This window comes from Trematosphaeria pertusa, assembly GCF_010094035.1.
Source record: "Trematosphaeria pertusa strain CBS 122368 unplaced genomic scaffold BU26scaffold_1, whole genome shotgun sequence".
NCBI lineage: Eukaryota > Fungi > Ascomycota > Dothideomycetes > Pleosporales > Trematosphaeriaceae > Trematosphaeria > Trematosphaeria pertusa.
The window spans coordinates 3,350,958-3,366,280 of NW_022987212.1; the positions used below are offsets into that span (position 1 = coordinate 3,350,958).

The following is a 15,323-nucleotide window of genomic DNA, read 5'->3' on the forward strand; positions in this document are numbered from 1 at the left end:
CGCCTTCACCAACAGGCGGGGGTCCACCAAGACATCTTGGACCCCCGCCTGGCACCAACAAACCGTCGTCCTCGGCTCTGCAGGCGGTGGCCTACCACCACATCTTAGGCCACCGCCTGCCAGCTCCTTCGAGCATGACATCCTGTCATCAGCCAACTACCAGTAAGCCTTTCCACCTCCACCTTTCCCCTTCACTCGCTAACTTTCCTAGACAAAACCATCCTTCAACAGAGTCAATTTTTGACTCTAGAGCGAACCACCACAACATAATTCCGTGGTCTTTATGTCCTTAGGACATATCAATACAAATAAAACTTCTTCATATAACTCTATTTCCTTCGTGATTGCCTGCTCGTGATATTGATTGTCCACCTCTCTACCTGCCTTCTTTCCTCAGCCCTTCCCCCACTTAAACATCTCTTCCCCCCGCCACTGTCAGACCTTCACCAAAGATTGCATGCACCGCCCTGGCGGACACTCACACAATGCCTACAGCGCGACATGGTCTTCTAAGCACTGCCTCTGCCACCGCCACGCGGTCTAGCACAATTGTTCCGAACAACATGGCGCCTATTTTCTACTATGAATACAATCCTTGGAAGAACGCCTGACTCATTAACGACTGTGCATCAAATTGGCCGTGTTCAACAGTACCGCGGACTACAGTTAATTCATGTCAATAAGATCTCCAATAGCGTCGCGGCGAAGAGGTTTAATAAGAGCACGAGTTCCAACGCAAGACAAGAATCGCAAAACGAATCGCAAAGCCTTTCGGTTGGTCTACCTAGCCAGAAACTACCCCGGCAGTGCATCCCTCCTGCTTACGCTTTCGCAGACCGCGCCCGTATCAGGAACCGACCAGCGAAGGAGTAGAGCGACGTTGACTCAGTCCGTCCACTAACCATACACTGCATTTTCCGATGAGTTGAGAAAGGCGATTCCGCCTATACTTCCGTCAGACCAAAATCAGTGGACTGACTGCCACATGAAGGAAAATCCAGTATACCCAAAAAGCCCAACTCCCAGTACTCACCCAAACACCTCAAAGTACCATATCCAGCTCTGCCTCTGCTCCCGTCTCATCGCCAGCGTTGTGCCCCACATTCGCCATAAGCAGCCCCTCTTTCCTCAAGAAACCAACGTCCGCACGGATGACTACCTGACCGTCTTCGCTGTCAACTCTCGCTTTCGGTTCGTTGTCACAAACCGTTGCCATCTCATCGAGATCGCCGCTATAATCCTCACGGAGCTTCCTCTCGCAAGGCTCGCAGAGGCGGAGTCCGCAGCCCTCGATTAGAGCCTGGTCATCATCGCCTTGGTCCATGATTGAAGGCTGGACGGTGCCGCACTTGAATACGGCGAGCGAGAAGCACAACGAGCACCAGCGCTGCAGCTCATGTCGCATCATCATGGAGCCTGGCTCAGCGGTGATCAGCTGATTGACAGCTTCGTCGTAGTCGAGACTCAAGTTCTCAATTCGCCGGATCCCATGGGCCGGGCAGTATATCGTCTGCACCCTCTGCATGACGCACTCCTGGCACATAATGGTTGCGTCGTTATCTTCGCGGTGTCCGGCTGCGAGCTCCGTGTATCCAAGGCCATTGTTCCATCTCAGGACATGGACCGTCTTTTCGAAATGGCCCGTAAATCCGAACGAAGGCATCTCGCAGAAGCTGCAGATTGAAGAACTCTCCAAGGTGCTGAATTTGATGGGATGAGCGAAAGAGGTCTGGATCTCTGTCAAAATGCCGCGGCGACCCTCGGCATCCTCCATCTCTATTTCTGGCGTCTCTTCTCGGACCAACTCCTCCTCATCCTCACGTTCCAAGTCCGCGAGATCCTCAGCGTCGAAGATGTCTGAGCCTGGCATGGAAACCTCCGGCGCGATATTTGGAGCAGACGAACTGGCGATGCCAGCCTGCACCGCCTTCTTCTTGCCACCTTTCTTGGGCATCTCTAGGTTCGGCAAGTCGTAGAAAGTGCAGCCAATCCCGTTCCTCTTGCAGTATTTGCACGGCGGCTGGTCCTCCTTCGTTTTGAGCGAGCAACGCTTCTTGTGAAGTCGGCAGTAGGTGCAAGGAACCCATGTCCTGTCTGGTCCGTACAGGATGCTATTTAGGTCGACGCGCTGCTCCTGTTCAGCGATTGGGTGACACTCGATTCCGTCTTCGAAGCACTGCGAGCACGGCATTCCGCCATTCTCGACCATAGAGCAGTCTTGGCCAAGCCGCCTGCAACCCTGACAGCCTCGAGCCACAGGGTGTCCGGTGAGATCATCATACTCGCCTTTTGGATCTTCGATGGGGACTTGAGCTTCTACGCCAGGCGTCCTGCGGCGGTAGAAAGCCCTGAATTCTTGCAGCTCGCGTTCGTCCTCCGAATCGATCATGGACCAGTTGTCTGGCCAGTTCTCTTCGCGGTTGGTAATGTTCTCGACCGTGCCGATTGCCTTGAATGGCAACCGCACAATGCACTTAATGTGCCGCTCATTCGGCACTGCTTTCTGCTTGCCTTTCCTCTTCTTTGCCTTGGCCGCCTTGGCTTTCTGCCGCTCCTCTTCCGGGTCATAGTTGCCGCTCTGGTCGACGTCAACCCACGTAACTGGCACAACCTGCCTGTCGATGTTCTTTCGCAGCCCATATGAGACCACGGGGTCTTCAGCCGGAACTTCGTCCTCCATGCTGACGGCCGACGGTGCGGGTGATCCTCTCGGGCTATCGTTGTCTGAAAGTCCAAGGGTAGCAGCTAGGTTGAAGCTCGGTCTAGAAGGGCCTTCACCGTTGTCTTCTTCTTGTTGTTGATCGAGCGTAAGACTGGACATTCGCATATCCATGCCCTGCGCTAGAGTCTTAGGTGGCGCCTCATCGTCGGCATCATCGCCAACATCATCTGACTGAGAGATCGGGCCTCCGAACAGTGACAGCACACGAGGCTTCTTGCTCTTCGGGCTCTGCTCGGGGGTTTTTTCGTCATCGGAGCGCCTAGGAGACTTCTTGCCCTTGGATGACTTGTCCTTTGCGGGCCTGGGGCCAGGGAAGGAGCGGTCGAATGCGTCCTCGCATCCCTCGTCATCAGAGAAGCCTTTCTCGTACTCAATGAGTCGCTCATTGCCAGGCTGAGTTGGAAGTATGCCTCCCATGGAGTCGTCATTGCAGGTACTGGCCGCTACATCCTTCTCGGTGTCATCGTTCCCGTGGGGTAGGTTGAAGTTGTGGAATGCTGTTGAGGGCTGGAGATCGTCGGCCATTTTGGTATTCTGGATGTGGCTAGATGTTCTTGAATGTGTGGGACATTCGGTCGCGAAAAGAGAAGGAATCGAGTGAAGTTTGCAAATCGGTGGTAAGGCTCGACTTGGATGTGTGGGAATGAAGCGCGAGATTGAAGTCAGCGGAGCTCAGTCGCGGGTCATTTGAGGCTTCGTAAAAAGGTAAGAGATACCGAGCGAGTCCCGTGTGTACGTTCGAAGAGAAAGATGATAAGATGAGCTAGTGAGAGAGGCGGGAGCCAGCTGAAGCATAGATTGTCATAGCTCCGAGAGTGGCGGGCGATGCAGCGGTGAGTGCGTTGAGAACTTTGCGGGGTGGGGCAAACGGAAATGCACCCGACACGGTTCAGACAACGAGGAATGCTCGAATGAAGGAGATGGGCTATACCGTGATTAATGTGTTCGTTAAAGGGCGCTTTTGCAGAGTCGTAAGATAATGATAGGGCTTTTTTACGGTATTAGATAGATAGCGAAAAGAAGAAGGCTCGAAGTCGGAATGTGGTACCTAGGTAGTATTGTATAGAGAGAGGGGGCTGAACGAGGAGGGCTGATGGAGCTCTGGTAAATATATCGGTAAGGTGGATTAGAGAGGAAGAGAAGTGAGCCAAGGTGTACCTGCCGATGGTCGAGAGAGGGAGGAACGGAATGAGTCCCACATTACGGCAAAAGGCTCGCTGGACTCGGCACAGGGGAAGGTGAGCTAAAGATTCCAAACATGCATCCAGAGAAGATGGTCCTGATTGGAAACTCATTGGAGATACCCTACCACCAAAAGTTTGGGTTTCGTACGTATTCCTAAGCTGTACCGTGTCCTGTCGTGGCCTATGAATAGAGCGCGTAGTGAACTCATGGAACCCCATTGTACCATGCAAAGAGAATCTTTGTTGGACCTGCGAGTTTCAAGGCTATGAGGTCGAGCTGAGCAGTTGGTCTGGTACTCGCCCCGGTTCCTTCAAGCCCTCGGCCTGGGATGGCGATCGAGGATAACGACCATGGCTAACAGGTTCCAAGTTCACAAAGTTCTCGCTGGTAATGAGTGCAGTATCGATAGTTCATGGAAAATGGGACCGTGATGACCTCGGGATTTTGTGGAAACTCCAGGAGGTGGACTGACTTGCCTCTCACGGTGTGGAATTCTCCGGACAGAACGACGTGCGTAACAGCTACCCTAGAGGCCTTCGCGAGTGCGTACAATAGACAAGCTAATCTTACTTACTTGTACGGCGAGTCCTTAGATCCGGAGAATTCCACACCGTGAGAGCTGCCATGCTTGCTGGCTGTCTTAGTCAGCTAGCGACCTGCACGGACCAGCAGCGAAAAATATTCCAACCACTGCACATTCGCGCTTTCTTTTCCTCTCAATCACCACTCATGCCTGCCATCCATACCCTCCGTGCCCCTTGGTGGGCACAATGGCGAAACAGATCAAGCTGTTCTTGATCCGCCATGGCGAGACGGTGGATAATGTCGCTCAAGTCTAGTAAGTGGCTCCCCGCTGTGCTAGGATCTCGAAGCTGACCTCCGCAGCGCCGGGAGCAAGGACTCAGAGCTCACCAACCATGGCTACCAGCAAGCCACTCGTCTAGGCCAGCATTTCAAATCCTTGGGGCTCTCCTTCACGCACATCTTCTCTTCCCACCTTCAGCGGGCTGCGAAAACGGCTGCCTTGATTCGGCAAGCTCAGGCCGCCGTTTCGACCGACGATGATTCTGCACAAACGGTGCCAGACGTCGCACAGCTCCCCGTGCTTATGGAGCAGGACTTTGGCTTCTTTGAGGGGAAGAAGTGGCACGCAAGGCCGGCAGATTCGGGGCTGAGCGGAAAAGAGCAACACCGTCAGGCGCATAAGGACACGGAAGGATTTGTGGACATTGAGTCGAAGGAGTCAATGGCACAACGTGTCGACAGCTTTCTTGATGCACATCTGTTGCCGCTGTTGCATAATTCGACAGAGCCGGCGAACCATACGGTTGCCGTGGTCTCGCATGGGATCATCCTGTCTGTCCTCTGGAAGCGCCTTCTGCTGCGATTGCCACCGAGGAGCGTGGCATTGTCCCCGGAACTTGCTGCCACCACCCGTGTTTCCCTCGAGCACCTGGGAGGTTGGTCGAATACCGGCTACTTGGAATTAAATATGAGTATGCCGCTCGTTCAGGAACCGATCCTTGCAACCGATGCGTTGCCGCCTTTGGCGCTCAAGCTACTCCCGTCGAAGCCTGTCGCAACTACTGAGACCCAGGCCAGACCTGCGCAGACCACGCAGAGTGACATGAGTGATACCGCTCTCGTCGCACAAAAACCTCTGGTTACAAGCACTGGCCCCGCAGCTGTGGCTACTCCGCTGCTTCCAACCAAGCTCGCTCATGGCTGGATGATCGTAATTCAGACTATCAATGGAAGAGATCATCTCAGGGGTCTCAAGCGCACTGGCGGTGGTGTTGGAAGCTCTCGCCATGACGCTTCGCAGAAGAACATCGACAGCTTCTTTAAACGGCGGAAGGTCGAATAAGGGTCGCGTTGTGAGTGATCAACAGCTTGAGGCAGGTACATGCTCATGTCAGCGATCACTAGTAAGTTGCCCCATTTCTTTCAATCCTCGCATGCAATGATGAAAAACACTTATTCACAGACCTGTTCTGAACCTCTATGTGGACCAAAATATCCAACTGCTGTCTGATCCTGCATGTATTCTCACGCAACTTTTATTGCTTCTGTCTTCTTGGACTCTGCTGATCTCTGTTGCCGACTAGATTCGAACTTTGACCTCTCAACGGTGTAATACAACGATACGGACAGGGTTGCTTTCTCTACCCTTCATACGGCTTGACGCTAGTAAGGATAGTCATGGCTGATGGTAACACTAAACCCCTGATTTCTCCTGACCGTCGAGATCTATGTACAAGCATGGATGTACCTGAGCTCACCGGTGCTGCCTCCCTAGCTGATGCGGAGAAAACTGCAAGAGACGTTTGTAAAGCTCATGTTCTCGGCTCGGGGCTATTTCCCACAGCCTAGGGGCTTTCTACACGTTGCCTCGTCGTTATCTTCCGCCATATTTGTCAAATCGCCACAACGGCAGCTACCGATGCCACTTGGCCATTCTGAGGGGGGTGTCGCGTGGCCTCAGTGTTAGGGAGCTGGAGGATGCGGCGTACCTCTGCAAAATGTCGGCAGGGTCCCACCACCTCCGCATCCACTTCAGTAAGCATCGACTTCACACACTTGTTCCGTGCCTCGTCAAGCGCTTGACGATAGACATGCTATTCCTTCGAGGCGCACTTAGCGACAACGATTATCGGTCAGCGCAATTGATCAGTATGCCTCGCGTACGCGCTTGCCGTCGTAGACATCCAATATTGCTATGAATACATGGTCCCTGTTGCCCCTGTTCCGATCTCATGGCATCGGCGCCTACAGCACGAACACGAGAGGAACCATCGTAGATTTAATATATGCAAGTCTTGCACTCATCTCGCATTCCACGCTACTGGCGCATAAGTTGCGTGACTAGAAGCTCTCCAGCTTACCATAATCCAATTTATTCGGTGCACAGAGATAAGACCTTATCATGCTATCCCCCCTCCCCTCTTTACCAACACCTTAGGCGTTCTTCTAGACCCACAACTTTTCAAGACATGCATATCGTGCTGAGAATTGTTGCCGCAAATCTGGTCTTTTTAGCTCAGGCCAGAGCGTGCTGTTCATGCGAATGTACGGCGAACGAAGGCGAGCGGAGAGCTGCCAGTTGGAAGCGCGAGGCTGAGGGCAAACGGAATATGCCTATGCCTATGAATGGGTATAAACAGCTACAGTCGCCCCAAGAAGGTACTGCGGTGCTGAGCCTCACAGTTACAGTACGTCCGATCGGCATCGGGCCGGTCCTTGTTCGCTGCGCTAGAAGCGGCTTAGCGCAAACTATTCTCGTTAAGCGCCGAACTGCCTCAGCTTCTGGACTATCCAATTTCTTTCTCGCGCGATGCGCATTAGAGCATCACGCGACGATGCTGGCGTGAAGCGGATTGATGATTGAGAGACAGGAGAATAACGGAGTGGAAGAGGACTGAGGTGATAGCTTGCAGTGGGTGCGCTGGATGGGGAAACGGGCTCGGGGATCAAGGGTGCAGGGCTGATGCGTGGTTACCGAATAGATGTCGGCACTCGTCGCTTGTGCGAGCGATTGGCCTGCGGCGGCCGATCTAGCCTTGACATGGCTGCGAAGAGGAGAGGCCCGAATGTGGGACACAGGGGATATGGGGAGCTGAAGATACGGACGCGTGCATACGAGCGAATGCGACGATGCGAACGAGCGAGGCCATGGACAACGGTGTCTTCTTCTGCACTCACATGCAATCGGGTACTATGCCATCGCTAACTCCACGCAGCAAGTCTATATTCCAACAACGCGGAGCGCAAAAGCCGGCGGATGTTGGACAAGTGGTACCTCCTCCGTCCTCCGCCCACCCCTCCCTCCATTCATCCATCTATCAGCGCAACTCAACCAATCATCCGACCGCGTGAGACCGTTTCTATTCTAAAACGGAATCTCGGAGCCTGGGATACGGACTGGTGTAAGGCTGGCGCAGGGTCTAGCGTGGGATCTCAGCCCCATGTGGTGCGACAGGGGTAGGTACATGTCTACGCCGTAGCGTCTGTACATGGCGCCAATGGTGGCATGGATAGTCCGAGAGTCACAATAAGGTGAGCGGGCATGAGGCGCGGCTTGCCTGGGCTAGGCGGGGTGCTTTGCGGGAGAGTATATGTGTGCATTGCGCGCCTGGTTCGCTTGGTACCCGGTGCACGCAGTACCTTTCATACATACCCGCTTTCTCAGCCCCGACCTATTGCGTCTCTTCTGATCACTTCATATCATGTCTTCCTAATAGACGTCTGAAGATGAGTTCTACCACCCACTCAGCTTTAGACACTCCTCCCCCTTCCCATTCCCATCAACACCACAATGCGCCCTCAACACCCGAACCCACCGGCGCCGCCCAATTCATAACCAACCTCTCCGAGCGTCAAAGAGCGCACCTCCAATTCGCCGTTCCCTCAAAAGATGCCCCAGACCGCTTCTCGCACTTCCTCGAAGAACCACGCAAAACGCCCGTCCCCAACCGCTTCACCTTCGACGCATTAGATTCCGACTCGCGCAAAGCACGCGACAGCAGCAGCACCGGTAGTAAAGCGAGCTCCAAGCTCGGTTGCGGCGACACAACGAAAAGCACCAAGAGCACCCAGCATGCTAGAGAAGATAGCGGGAGCGGGAGTGATGGAGGAACGAGTAGGAGTCGGAGCAGGACAAGGAGCAGGGCGGCGAGTTCCGTGCCGAGTTTGAGGCCAAGTGTGGATTTGCTAAAGGAGGTGGAGCATTTGAAAGAGGTGGTCGAGGTGGTGGATTGGAGGTTTTACGCTACGGGGGTTTGTATGTGTTTGGTTAATCTAGTGATGGCATGGGATGCAACGGCGATTTCGATTGCGCTGCCGGTAAGTCTGGGCTTCGGCGCTTTAGTGAAGCAGTACTGACAGAGTGCAGACTATCGCAGCAGCTCTTCATGGTTCGGCGATCCAGTCTTTCTGGCTGGGCATTTCGTTCTTCGCAGCAGCTACCGCGTTCCTGCCGCTCTTCTCGGCTTTCTCCGATATTTTCGGTCGCAAAGCTATGCTGCTCACCGGACTTGCCTTTTTCACGATCGGTTCTTTCATCGCAGCGGTTGGTGGAAACTTCAACGCACTGCATCTTGGCCGCTCCGTGCAAGGAATCGGGGCCGGTGGTATCTTCGTACTCTCGGATCTCATCGTCTCGGATCTTGTCTCCTCACTAGACAAGCGCAGATGGACCACCATCCTTGGAACAATGTAAGAAGCCCTTTTGGATCTGTGGATGTCGTCTGACCGCGAAACAGGTGGGCCATTGGCGCAGTCACGGGTCCCGCGCTAGGGGAAGCGCTTGCAGAACGCAATCAATGGCGCTGGATCTTCTGGCTCAATCTACCATTCTGCATCATTGCCTTCCTCATTCTACCCTTCTTCGCGCAACTAAAAGCCGCAACTCCGGGCTCCATATTCGTAAAACTGCGGGCCATCGACTGGGTTGGATTTCTTCTCCTGTCTGGCTCGCTTGTCTCTATGCTTTTGGGCATAAGTTGGGTGAGTAGTTGTCGCATTCTTCTTCTTTGTCCGGATGCAGCTGCGGAATCGGGCATAGTGTGCGGATCTCGCATGGCGACGGAGAATTTGATACATAAGATGTTGGTTCCCGGAGGATTTGCGCTAACGGTAATCGGAACAGGGAGGTACGCTACACACCTGGTCGAACCCCAACACCCTCTTGCCACTTCAGTTCGGACTTATCGGTATCGTTGTGTTTTGCGTCTGGTCCTGGTTCTCGCCGTTTCCGTCGATAATCAGCTTGGATGGCTTCATGGACCGCACCAGCCTTGCAACGTACTTCGGCACGATGATCCAGGGAACCATCATTTGCGCATTCCTATATTTCATGGTAAGCACAATACTTCCCGAAGGCTGAGACAATGCATAGTAGATTGCGCCAATGAGGAGGCTGAGCTGACATCAACACCACAGCCGTTCTACTTCAGCGTCGCCAAGCCTGAGCTCAGCCACTTACCCGCAGGGGTGCGCTGGTTCCCTTGGACTCTTCCGCTCGTTATCTTCATTCTCATTACCTTTGTTGTCGTCAGTCGGTGGAATACCTGGCTTCCCTCCATATGGCTAGGCTGGGTCCTCGTCCTGCTCGGTGTTGCGTTGACCACCATCTACGCACGGACGTCGCCGACGGGGACCTGGGTCAGCATAGCGATCGTCTTGGGGTCCGGTGTGGGCATCCTATATCCGAGTCTGCACACAGCTTCCGAGCTCATCGCCGAGCAAGAAGAGGAGGACAACGGGAAGTCGAGGAGAGCGGTGACGAACTATACCTTCTTCCAGCTTCTGGGGAAGAGTTTCGGTGTCGCTATCGCGACTTCAGTCTTCGAAAACGAGTTCTTCAAGCATCTAAGGAGCAACCCGCTATTCGAAAGGTTCGCGAAGGAGTACACGACCGATGCCGTTGCGCTGGTGACAAGGGTCCGAGCAACGACCGGTGGAGAGGGTTCCCCGAAGACGCAGATTGCGGATGCGTATGTGGACTCGCTGAAGACCATCTGGATCTTGATGGCTGTGCTGGCAGGCTTGGCTTTAGTGGTCAGCTGCTTCATGATGCCGAAGGAGTCGCGAAAGAAACAGGACGTCGAGATGAAGAACCTGGATGAGGGCTACGTGGTGTGATCGAAGCTTTGAAATACGATGTACGACTACTGGTGCACGGCTAATGGGATATAGATCGGAGTGGCCCAATCATTCAGCGGCGTTTCCTTGCTAGACATTTCGATGCAGCAATGCTATGGCTCTCCTAGGCGTTCGGTTCGGAGATATTTCGGGAGCGGTGGATATACCCCTTCCTCGTCATTCCTTAACTGTGGATGTTGTGATAGCTTATTGTATGATATTGTGTGAGTCCTTTGTCTGCTCAAGCTTAGTTAATGCCGTATAGAATGGTGAGCTTCGAGCCTGTAGCCTCATCAGAACCGGCGGATGCCGGGAACCTCTTCTGTGGCCGCATTCCTTACAACTGCCACAAGTGAGCTGGAACCGAGTAACGGCGGAGCGGAAAGTCCGGGGTTTGCAGTGGACTGTCGCCGGGATTACGTTCCACAAGATTGTCGTTGCACGGATGCAACCCCGGACTTCCAAAAGCTTGATGAAATGAAACGTCTTGCTCTTAATCCTTTTGCAGATAGGTTTACAGGAAAGATTCGTCGCTCGATGCACCGTCAGTTGCCCGGTGACTGTCGCGTCTGCCACTCGCGTCCTGACATGTGATAGAGACGAGCTGAAGGAAAAATCAACACGGAAGACATTGAGGGCATCTCCAAATAGGCAGAATATTTTCCGGAGTTGTGGAGTATCATCAAGCCACCGTGGTGGCCTTCGAGCGAGACGGGATTCGGATTTGCTCGGATGCGTAACCGGTGACGCTGACCGCAGATGCAGGACGCCGACGCGCAGAGTTAGCGTGCCCGTTAATCCATACCACGGCGCATATGAGATGCAAGGAGAGATGTGAAAATGCAGGTACGAAACGTGGTGTCACGATGCGTCGTGGTGTTGAGTGTTGACGGGTGGTCCGAGCTCTGGCTAGCGCTTGCCACCTGCGGACCTTCGTAGACGACAGCTCGACCTCTGCACAAGCCCATGCATCAAACCCTATCAAAGAAACGAGTTTCGAAATATGTACCACAGTGCCATGCAGCTGCCATGCATCGACGCGCACTGCGTCAACGTTTCTGTACGACAAGCAAGATTGCGGCGGGGAGGTTGGGATCGCCAGCCTCCCATTTTCATCAGCAATCAACACAATCCCCTGATTGAATTTAAACATCTCAACCGAGACTGGAATGCTTTCATTCCTTAACCTATCTTCGCTTTTAGTTCCTAATCTGTGAGTTCCTGGCCGCTTGGTGGGTCAAGTTGGTGTCCACCAATAGGAGAGCAGTGTCGTTCATTCATTTCGAGAAGAGTAGCAAGTCATCATGCGGAGAACATTAGCATTGTGGATGTTCAGCGCGGTATCAACGGGTGCGTTAGATCATGGATATGGTCATGGACCGGTGATGCCTAGCGGGTGGAACAGTGAGTTATCCCAATCTTCTTCTGGCGTTCTGATGCTAACTTCCAATCCAACAGTCACGTCAAGGTCGCCTCCGTACTGGCCGCGTCCCAGTTCTATATCATCCCTTTCGATGCATAGCCTTTCATCAATACTGTCGACTTCAGAACCTTGTGAAACGGAGACCACTCGCCCCTTGCTACCTCCAACCTCGTCAACGAGCTATCAATCGCCTGTGCCGCCTTCCCCAACGGTGGTATATCCACCTCCTGGCACCCCGACGGAGACATGTGCGCCTTCAGTCCCTACCACGGGGCCAAAATCCTATCCTCCACCGCCCCCGGAGACTATCGTGTACCCTCCGCCCCCACATTCCCAAACAAGCGGCACAGCGCCCGCAATCGTGCCATCCTCAGCTCCAACCTCCGCTACGAAGACGTACGGTTCTCCTACCCCTACATCAATACCCGTCTCTTATCCCGCTCCATCGCCCTCTGAAACGATAGTCAACCCACCACCAGCTAGCTCGGTGCCACCATCGTCGTATCCTGTCCCTAGTGGATCTGGAACGGAGGTAGTGCCGCCACCTCCAAGCTCAACACATACAGTTCCGATACCCACGCCTCCAGTCCCTGGCACAACAATCTCATCTTATTTCCCGCCTGTTCCTTCCTCGAACGAGGTCACCTCTGCGATCCCAACGCTTTCGGGCACTTCGGCCGTCCCTCCACCCGGCATTTCGACGCCTATCTCATATACCCCACCTTCACCATCGGAGACTGTGATAGTCCCTCCACCTAGACCTACGAGTGGCCTCTCAACTGGAGCTCCACCGCCATCAGAGACCACCGTAATTCCTCCACCGGGCACACCAAGCTCAATTTCCTATCCACCACCATCGGAATCAGGGACTAGCGCTCCTTCACGGGTACCCTCCGAAGCCTCCTCCGCACCGCCAGCTTCATCGACACCTCGAGCATCATCTGGTGTTTCTCCCTCCCTAGTTCCGACGTCCGAGGTTCCATACCCATCCTCCGTCCCTTCGCCATCGCCACCAACGACAGTCGCGACAGAAACCGTGCCATCGCCCTCTGAAGTCTCCAGCATCCTCTCGACCATAGCGTCTGAGTCCTCTTCCGTCGTCTCCGAAGCATCAAGCATTGCTTCAGAGACTAATCTCGCGCCCACCACAACTGGGAGCTCGACTCCATCTCTTTCACCGACTACTTCCGAGCCCACAAGCATCACAGTCGTCGGAACATCAGCCCAGACCACGCTCGCCACCACTGCCACATCAAGCTCAACTGCAGGCGCACAAGGCACCGAGATCCCACCTGCACCAAGCGTAGGTGGAGCTACAAGCACTCTAAGTCCCGGAAGGGGAAAAGAAAGAGTGTGGTGGGTCGTGTTCCTCACTCCACTACTCTTCGCTATATGAGGTCCACTATAGAGAACGGAGCTCGAGATGTTTATGATTCTTGTATTGTTATGATGTTTACGATACCATTTTAATGTTCGTGGGCTTTCTACGACGGCTGGATCCTAGTTCGCGGTCAAACATTCGGCGTTTTGGGTTCTCTTTTATGTTCGGGCAAGGCTTCGAGCGATAAGCTTTGAATTGGTTGATATAGATCGGTGGTCCCTCCAAATGGGAGGATATGCGACGCGCTTTGCGTCGAAGGATGAACAGGACATGTACAGCATACTGGTACAAAGTATCTCTCTGTAATGTATACTAGCACATTCCCACTATCTGGGTAACTACTATAAGTGCGCCTCGGGCTGCCATAATCCATTCCCGCAGATTGAAGAGGATAGCACATGTCAGCACTATGCAAGTAATAGACGACAGCGTGGATCGCTGGGTAGCATTCGAGTCGAACTATAACACACTCCCAGACGACCATCGCACCGGATGGCGGCGCATTTCGGAAGAGCAAGTCAAGTTCCACAACACGCTGATAGAAAACCTTCGTATTACGCCACACCTCTCGCTCTTCAACTCGGTTTCCGTGCCACACAGACGATTCGAGGGAGGCACAACGCCGCCCCATTTACAGCCTCACCATAGCCCTCCCTAATCAAACCAAACACATGCGCCGCCTCATCCTCTTTCCTCATCTGCAGTAATCGCGTCGCAATTTCCTCCATCGTGTGAAGATGCAGGTCGTTATATGCGCGCGCCAGAGTCGGATTGTCGCCGTACTTTTCGAGCGCTGCTGCTTCGAACCCGGCCGATGAAAGCATGTCCCGAAGCTGAAGTACCCAATCATGACGCCCCTCTGCATAGCACATGGTCCGGAGTCCTTCGAGCGCAGGAGCGGCGATGTTACGGTCGATTTTACGGACGTGCATGTTGACGCAGTCGAGCTCGTCCCACTGGAGGTATCCGCCCGGACGTAAAAGTCGATACAGCTTTTCGATAAAGGGTTTCGGGTCGATGCCGGAGAAGACAAGAAGGAGAAGGCGGACGTGGACGAGATCGAATTTCCCGATCCATTCATCCGGAATGTCGTCGAAGATGTTCCACTCGCTCAGCTTCACGTTTGGAGGCAGCCATGATGGGTGCGGCGCTTGCGATAGGTCGATGTCGAAGCCGTGGAGCCGGGCTTCCGGATGCTGCGCCGCAGCGTCTATGAGCCAGAGTCCGGTCCCGCAGGCCACGTCAGCGATAGCTGGCTTTGCTGGGAGTGTGATCGAAGGGTGTATTGTGAACCGGAATGTCTCTCCCCAGAGGAAGTGTTGGAGGTTCAGGCGACATGCTGCTAGGTGGCTGCGATCCAGGATGTAACCAGTAGGAAATCGTGCGAAATCTCCGGCTGGGTCTGGGTTAGGCATTAGAGTTTAGCAATGGGTTGATGAGGAGAAAGGAAGTCTAGGAGCGGGACATACCTCAGCGCACTCAGCGGGACAGCTTTTAGGTGGCAACCAAGGTCCTGATGACTACTAGGTTGAAGCTCTGGAGGGGCATAAGCTAGCAGGCTCGCTTTCCCTTCCTCTTTAGGTAAGTCTTCGTGTCTAGTTCGTCGGCCCGCATCCCACGCCGCGTTCTCGCACGAGACAGGCAGGAAGACAACGAGGAGATAGACGCCCGTCTGATGCCGTTCGTTTCCTAGCCGACTTCAAGAGCTGGTCGTTACGAGCGGGCTCAGCTGCCATCCACCAATCAAGGTTGAGACTGCGCCATTAGCGTTAGTAATCAAACCCTTGCCGTTCTCTATTCCGATTTCATACATATCAAAAGGCAGATGTTGAAGTTTCTACAAAAGAGCCGAATGCCTATTCCTACAGTATATTCGCTCGAAGCCGTCTACTTTTAGCATCCTTCAACGGGTGTGCATTAAGCCTTTTTTGGACGGCCATATAATATAAGGTTTGTTTTCGACTCGAATT

General features: G+C 53.7%; 7 protein-coding genes across 7 annotated transcripts; 4 read left to right on the forward strand and 3 right to left on the reverse strand.

Moving 5' to 3' along the window:
* Positions 1-1,081: 1,081 nt before the first annotated feature.
* Positions 1,082-3,028, reverse strand: BU26DRAFT_392833 (uncharacterized protein; the record flags this gene model as incomplete). The annotated part of the gene is made up of 1 exon (XM_033822716.1): positions 1,082-3,028. A coding segment is annotated over one exon (1,947 nt), but the record flags the coding sequence as incomplete, so codon positions are not given.
* A 298-nt stretch (positions 3,029-3,326) lies between these two features.
* On the reverse strand, positions 3,327-4,222 carry BU26DRAFT_29871 (uncharacterized protein). The gene is made up of 3 exons (XM_033821750.1): positions 3,881-4,222; positions 3,771-3,823; positions 3,327-3,710 (listed from the first exon to the last, which is right to left on the reverse strand). Exons 1-3 carry the CDS (start codon positions 4,123-4,125, stop codon positions 3,406-3,408), a joined length of 603 nt encoding a protein of 200 aa, XP_033691815.1. The 5' UTR covers positions 4,126-4,222; the 3' UTR covers positions 3,327-3,405.
* A 455-nt stretch (positions 4,223-4,677) lies between these two features.
* On the forward strand, positions 4,678-5,774 carry BU26DRAFT_412472 (phosphoglycerate mutase-like protein; the record flags this gene model as incomplete). The annotated part of the gene is made up of 2 exons (XM_033822970.1): positions 4,678-4,745; positions 4,793-5,774. The coding sequence occupies 2 exons, from the start codon at positions 4,678-4,680 to the stop codon at positions 5,772-5,774; spliced, it is 1,050 nt and encodes a 349-aa protein (XP_033691816.1).
* Positions 5,775-6,736: 962 nt separating this feature from the next.
* On the forward strand, positions 6,737-7,419 carry BU26DRAFT_29896 (uncharacterized protein). The gene has a single exon (XM_033821752.1). It carries the CDS (start codon positions 6,901-6,903, stop codon positions 7,276-7,278), a length of 378 nt encoding a protein of 125 aa, XP_033691817.1. The 5' UTR covers positions 6,737-6,900; the 3' UTR covers positions 7,279-7,419.
* A 1,243-nt stretch (positions 7,420-8,662) lies between these two features.
* On the forward strand, positions 8,663-10,549 carry BU26DRAFT_414219 (MFS general substrate transporter; the record flags this gene model as incomplete). Its single annotated transcript, XM_033823056.1, has 5 exons — positions 8,663-8,749; positions 8,799-9,121; positions 9,169-9,412; positions 9,555-9,764; positions 9,848-10,549. Coding segments are annotated over 5 exons (1,566 nt in total), but the record flags the coding sequence as incomplete, so codon positions are not given.
* Positions 10,550-11,532: 983 nt separating this feature from the next.
* Positions 11,533-13,729, forward strand: BU26DRAFT_513585 (uncharacterized protein). Its single transcript, XM_033827654.1, has 2 exons — positions 11,533-11,953; positions 12,008-13,729. Exons 1-2 carry the CDS (start codon positions 11,854-11,856, stop codon positions 13,366-13,368), a joined length of 1,461 nt encoding a protein of 486 aa, XP_033691819.1. The 5' UTR covers positions 11,533-11,853; the 3' UTR covers positions 13,369-13,729.
* BU26DRAFT_513586 (S-adenosyl-L-methionine-dependent methyltransferase) lies at positions 13,670-14,809 on the reverse strand. Its single transcript, XM_033827655.1, has one exon. It carries the CDS (start codon positions 14,766-14,768, stop codon positions 13,929-13,931), a length of 840 nt encoding a protein of 279 aa, XP_033691820.1. The 5' UTR covers positions 14,769-14,809; the 3' UTR covers positions 13,670-13,928.
* Between the last annotated feature and the right edge of the window lie 514 nt (positions 14,810-15,323).

What these genes read in the sequence shown, in the direction of transcription:
- BU26DRAFT_29871 (XM_033821750.1), bottom strand. Translation starts at nt 4,125, where the DNA reads ATGGGGTTCCATGAGTTCACTACGCGCTCTATTCATAGGCCACGACAG. An exon ending in CCTCTCTCGACCATCGGCAG is followed by an intron (nt 3,824 to 3,880) that starts GTACACCTTGGC and finishes TATATTTACCAG; the next exon opens with AGCTCCATCAGCCCTCCTCG. An exon ending in CTCTATACAATACTACCTAG is followed by an intron (nt 3,711 to 3,770) that starts GTACCACATTCC and finishes ACCGTAAAAAAG; the next exon opens with CCCTATCATTATCTTACGAC.
- BU26DRAFT_513586 (XM_033827655.1), bottom strand. Translation starts at nt 14,768, where the DNA reads ATGCCTAACCCAGACCCAGCCGGAGATTTCGCACGATTTCCTACTGGT.
- BU26DRAFT_513585 (XM_033827654.1), top strand. Translation starts at nt 11,854, where the DNA reads ATGCGGAGAACATTAGCATTGTGGATGTTCAGCGCGGTATCAACGGGT. An exon ending in GATGCCTAGCGGGTGGAACA is followed by an intron (nt 11,954 to 12,007) that starts GTGAGTTATCCC and finishes CCAATCCAACAG; the next exon opens with TCACGTCAAGGTCGCCTCCG.
- BU26DRAFT_29896 (XM_033821752.1), top strand. Translation starts at nt 6,901, where the DNA reads ATGCATATCGTGCTGAGAATTGTTGCCGCAAATCTGGTCTTTTTAGCT.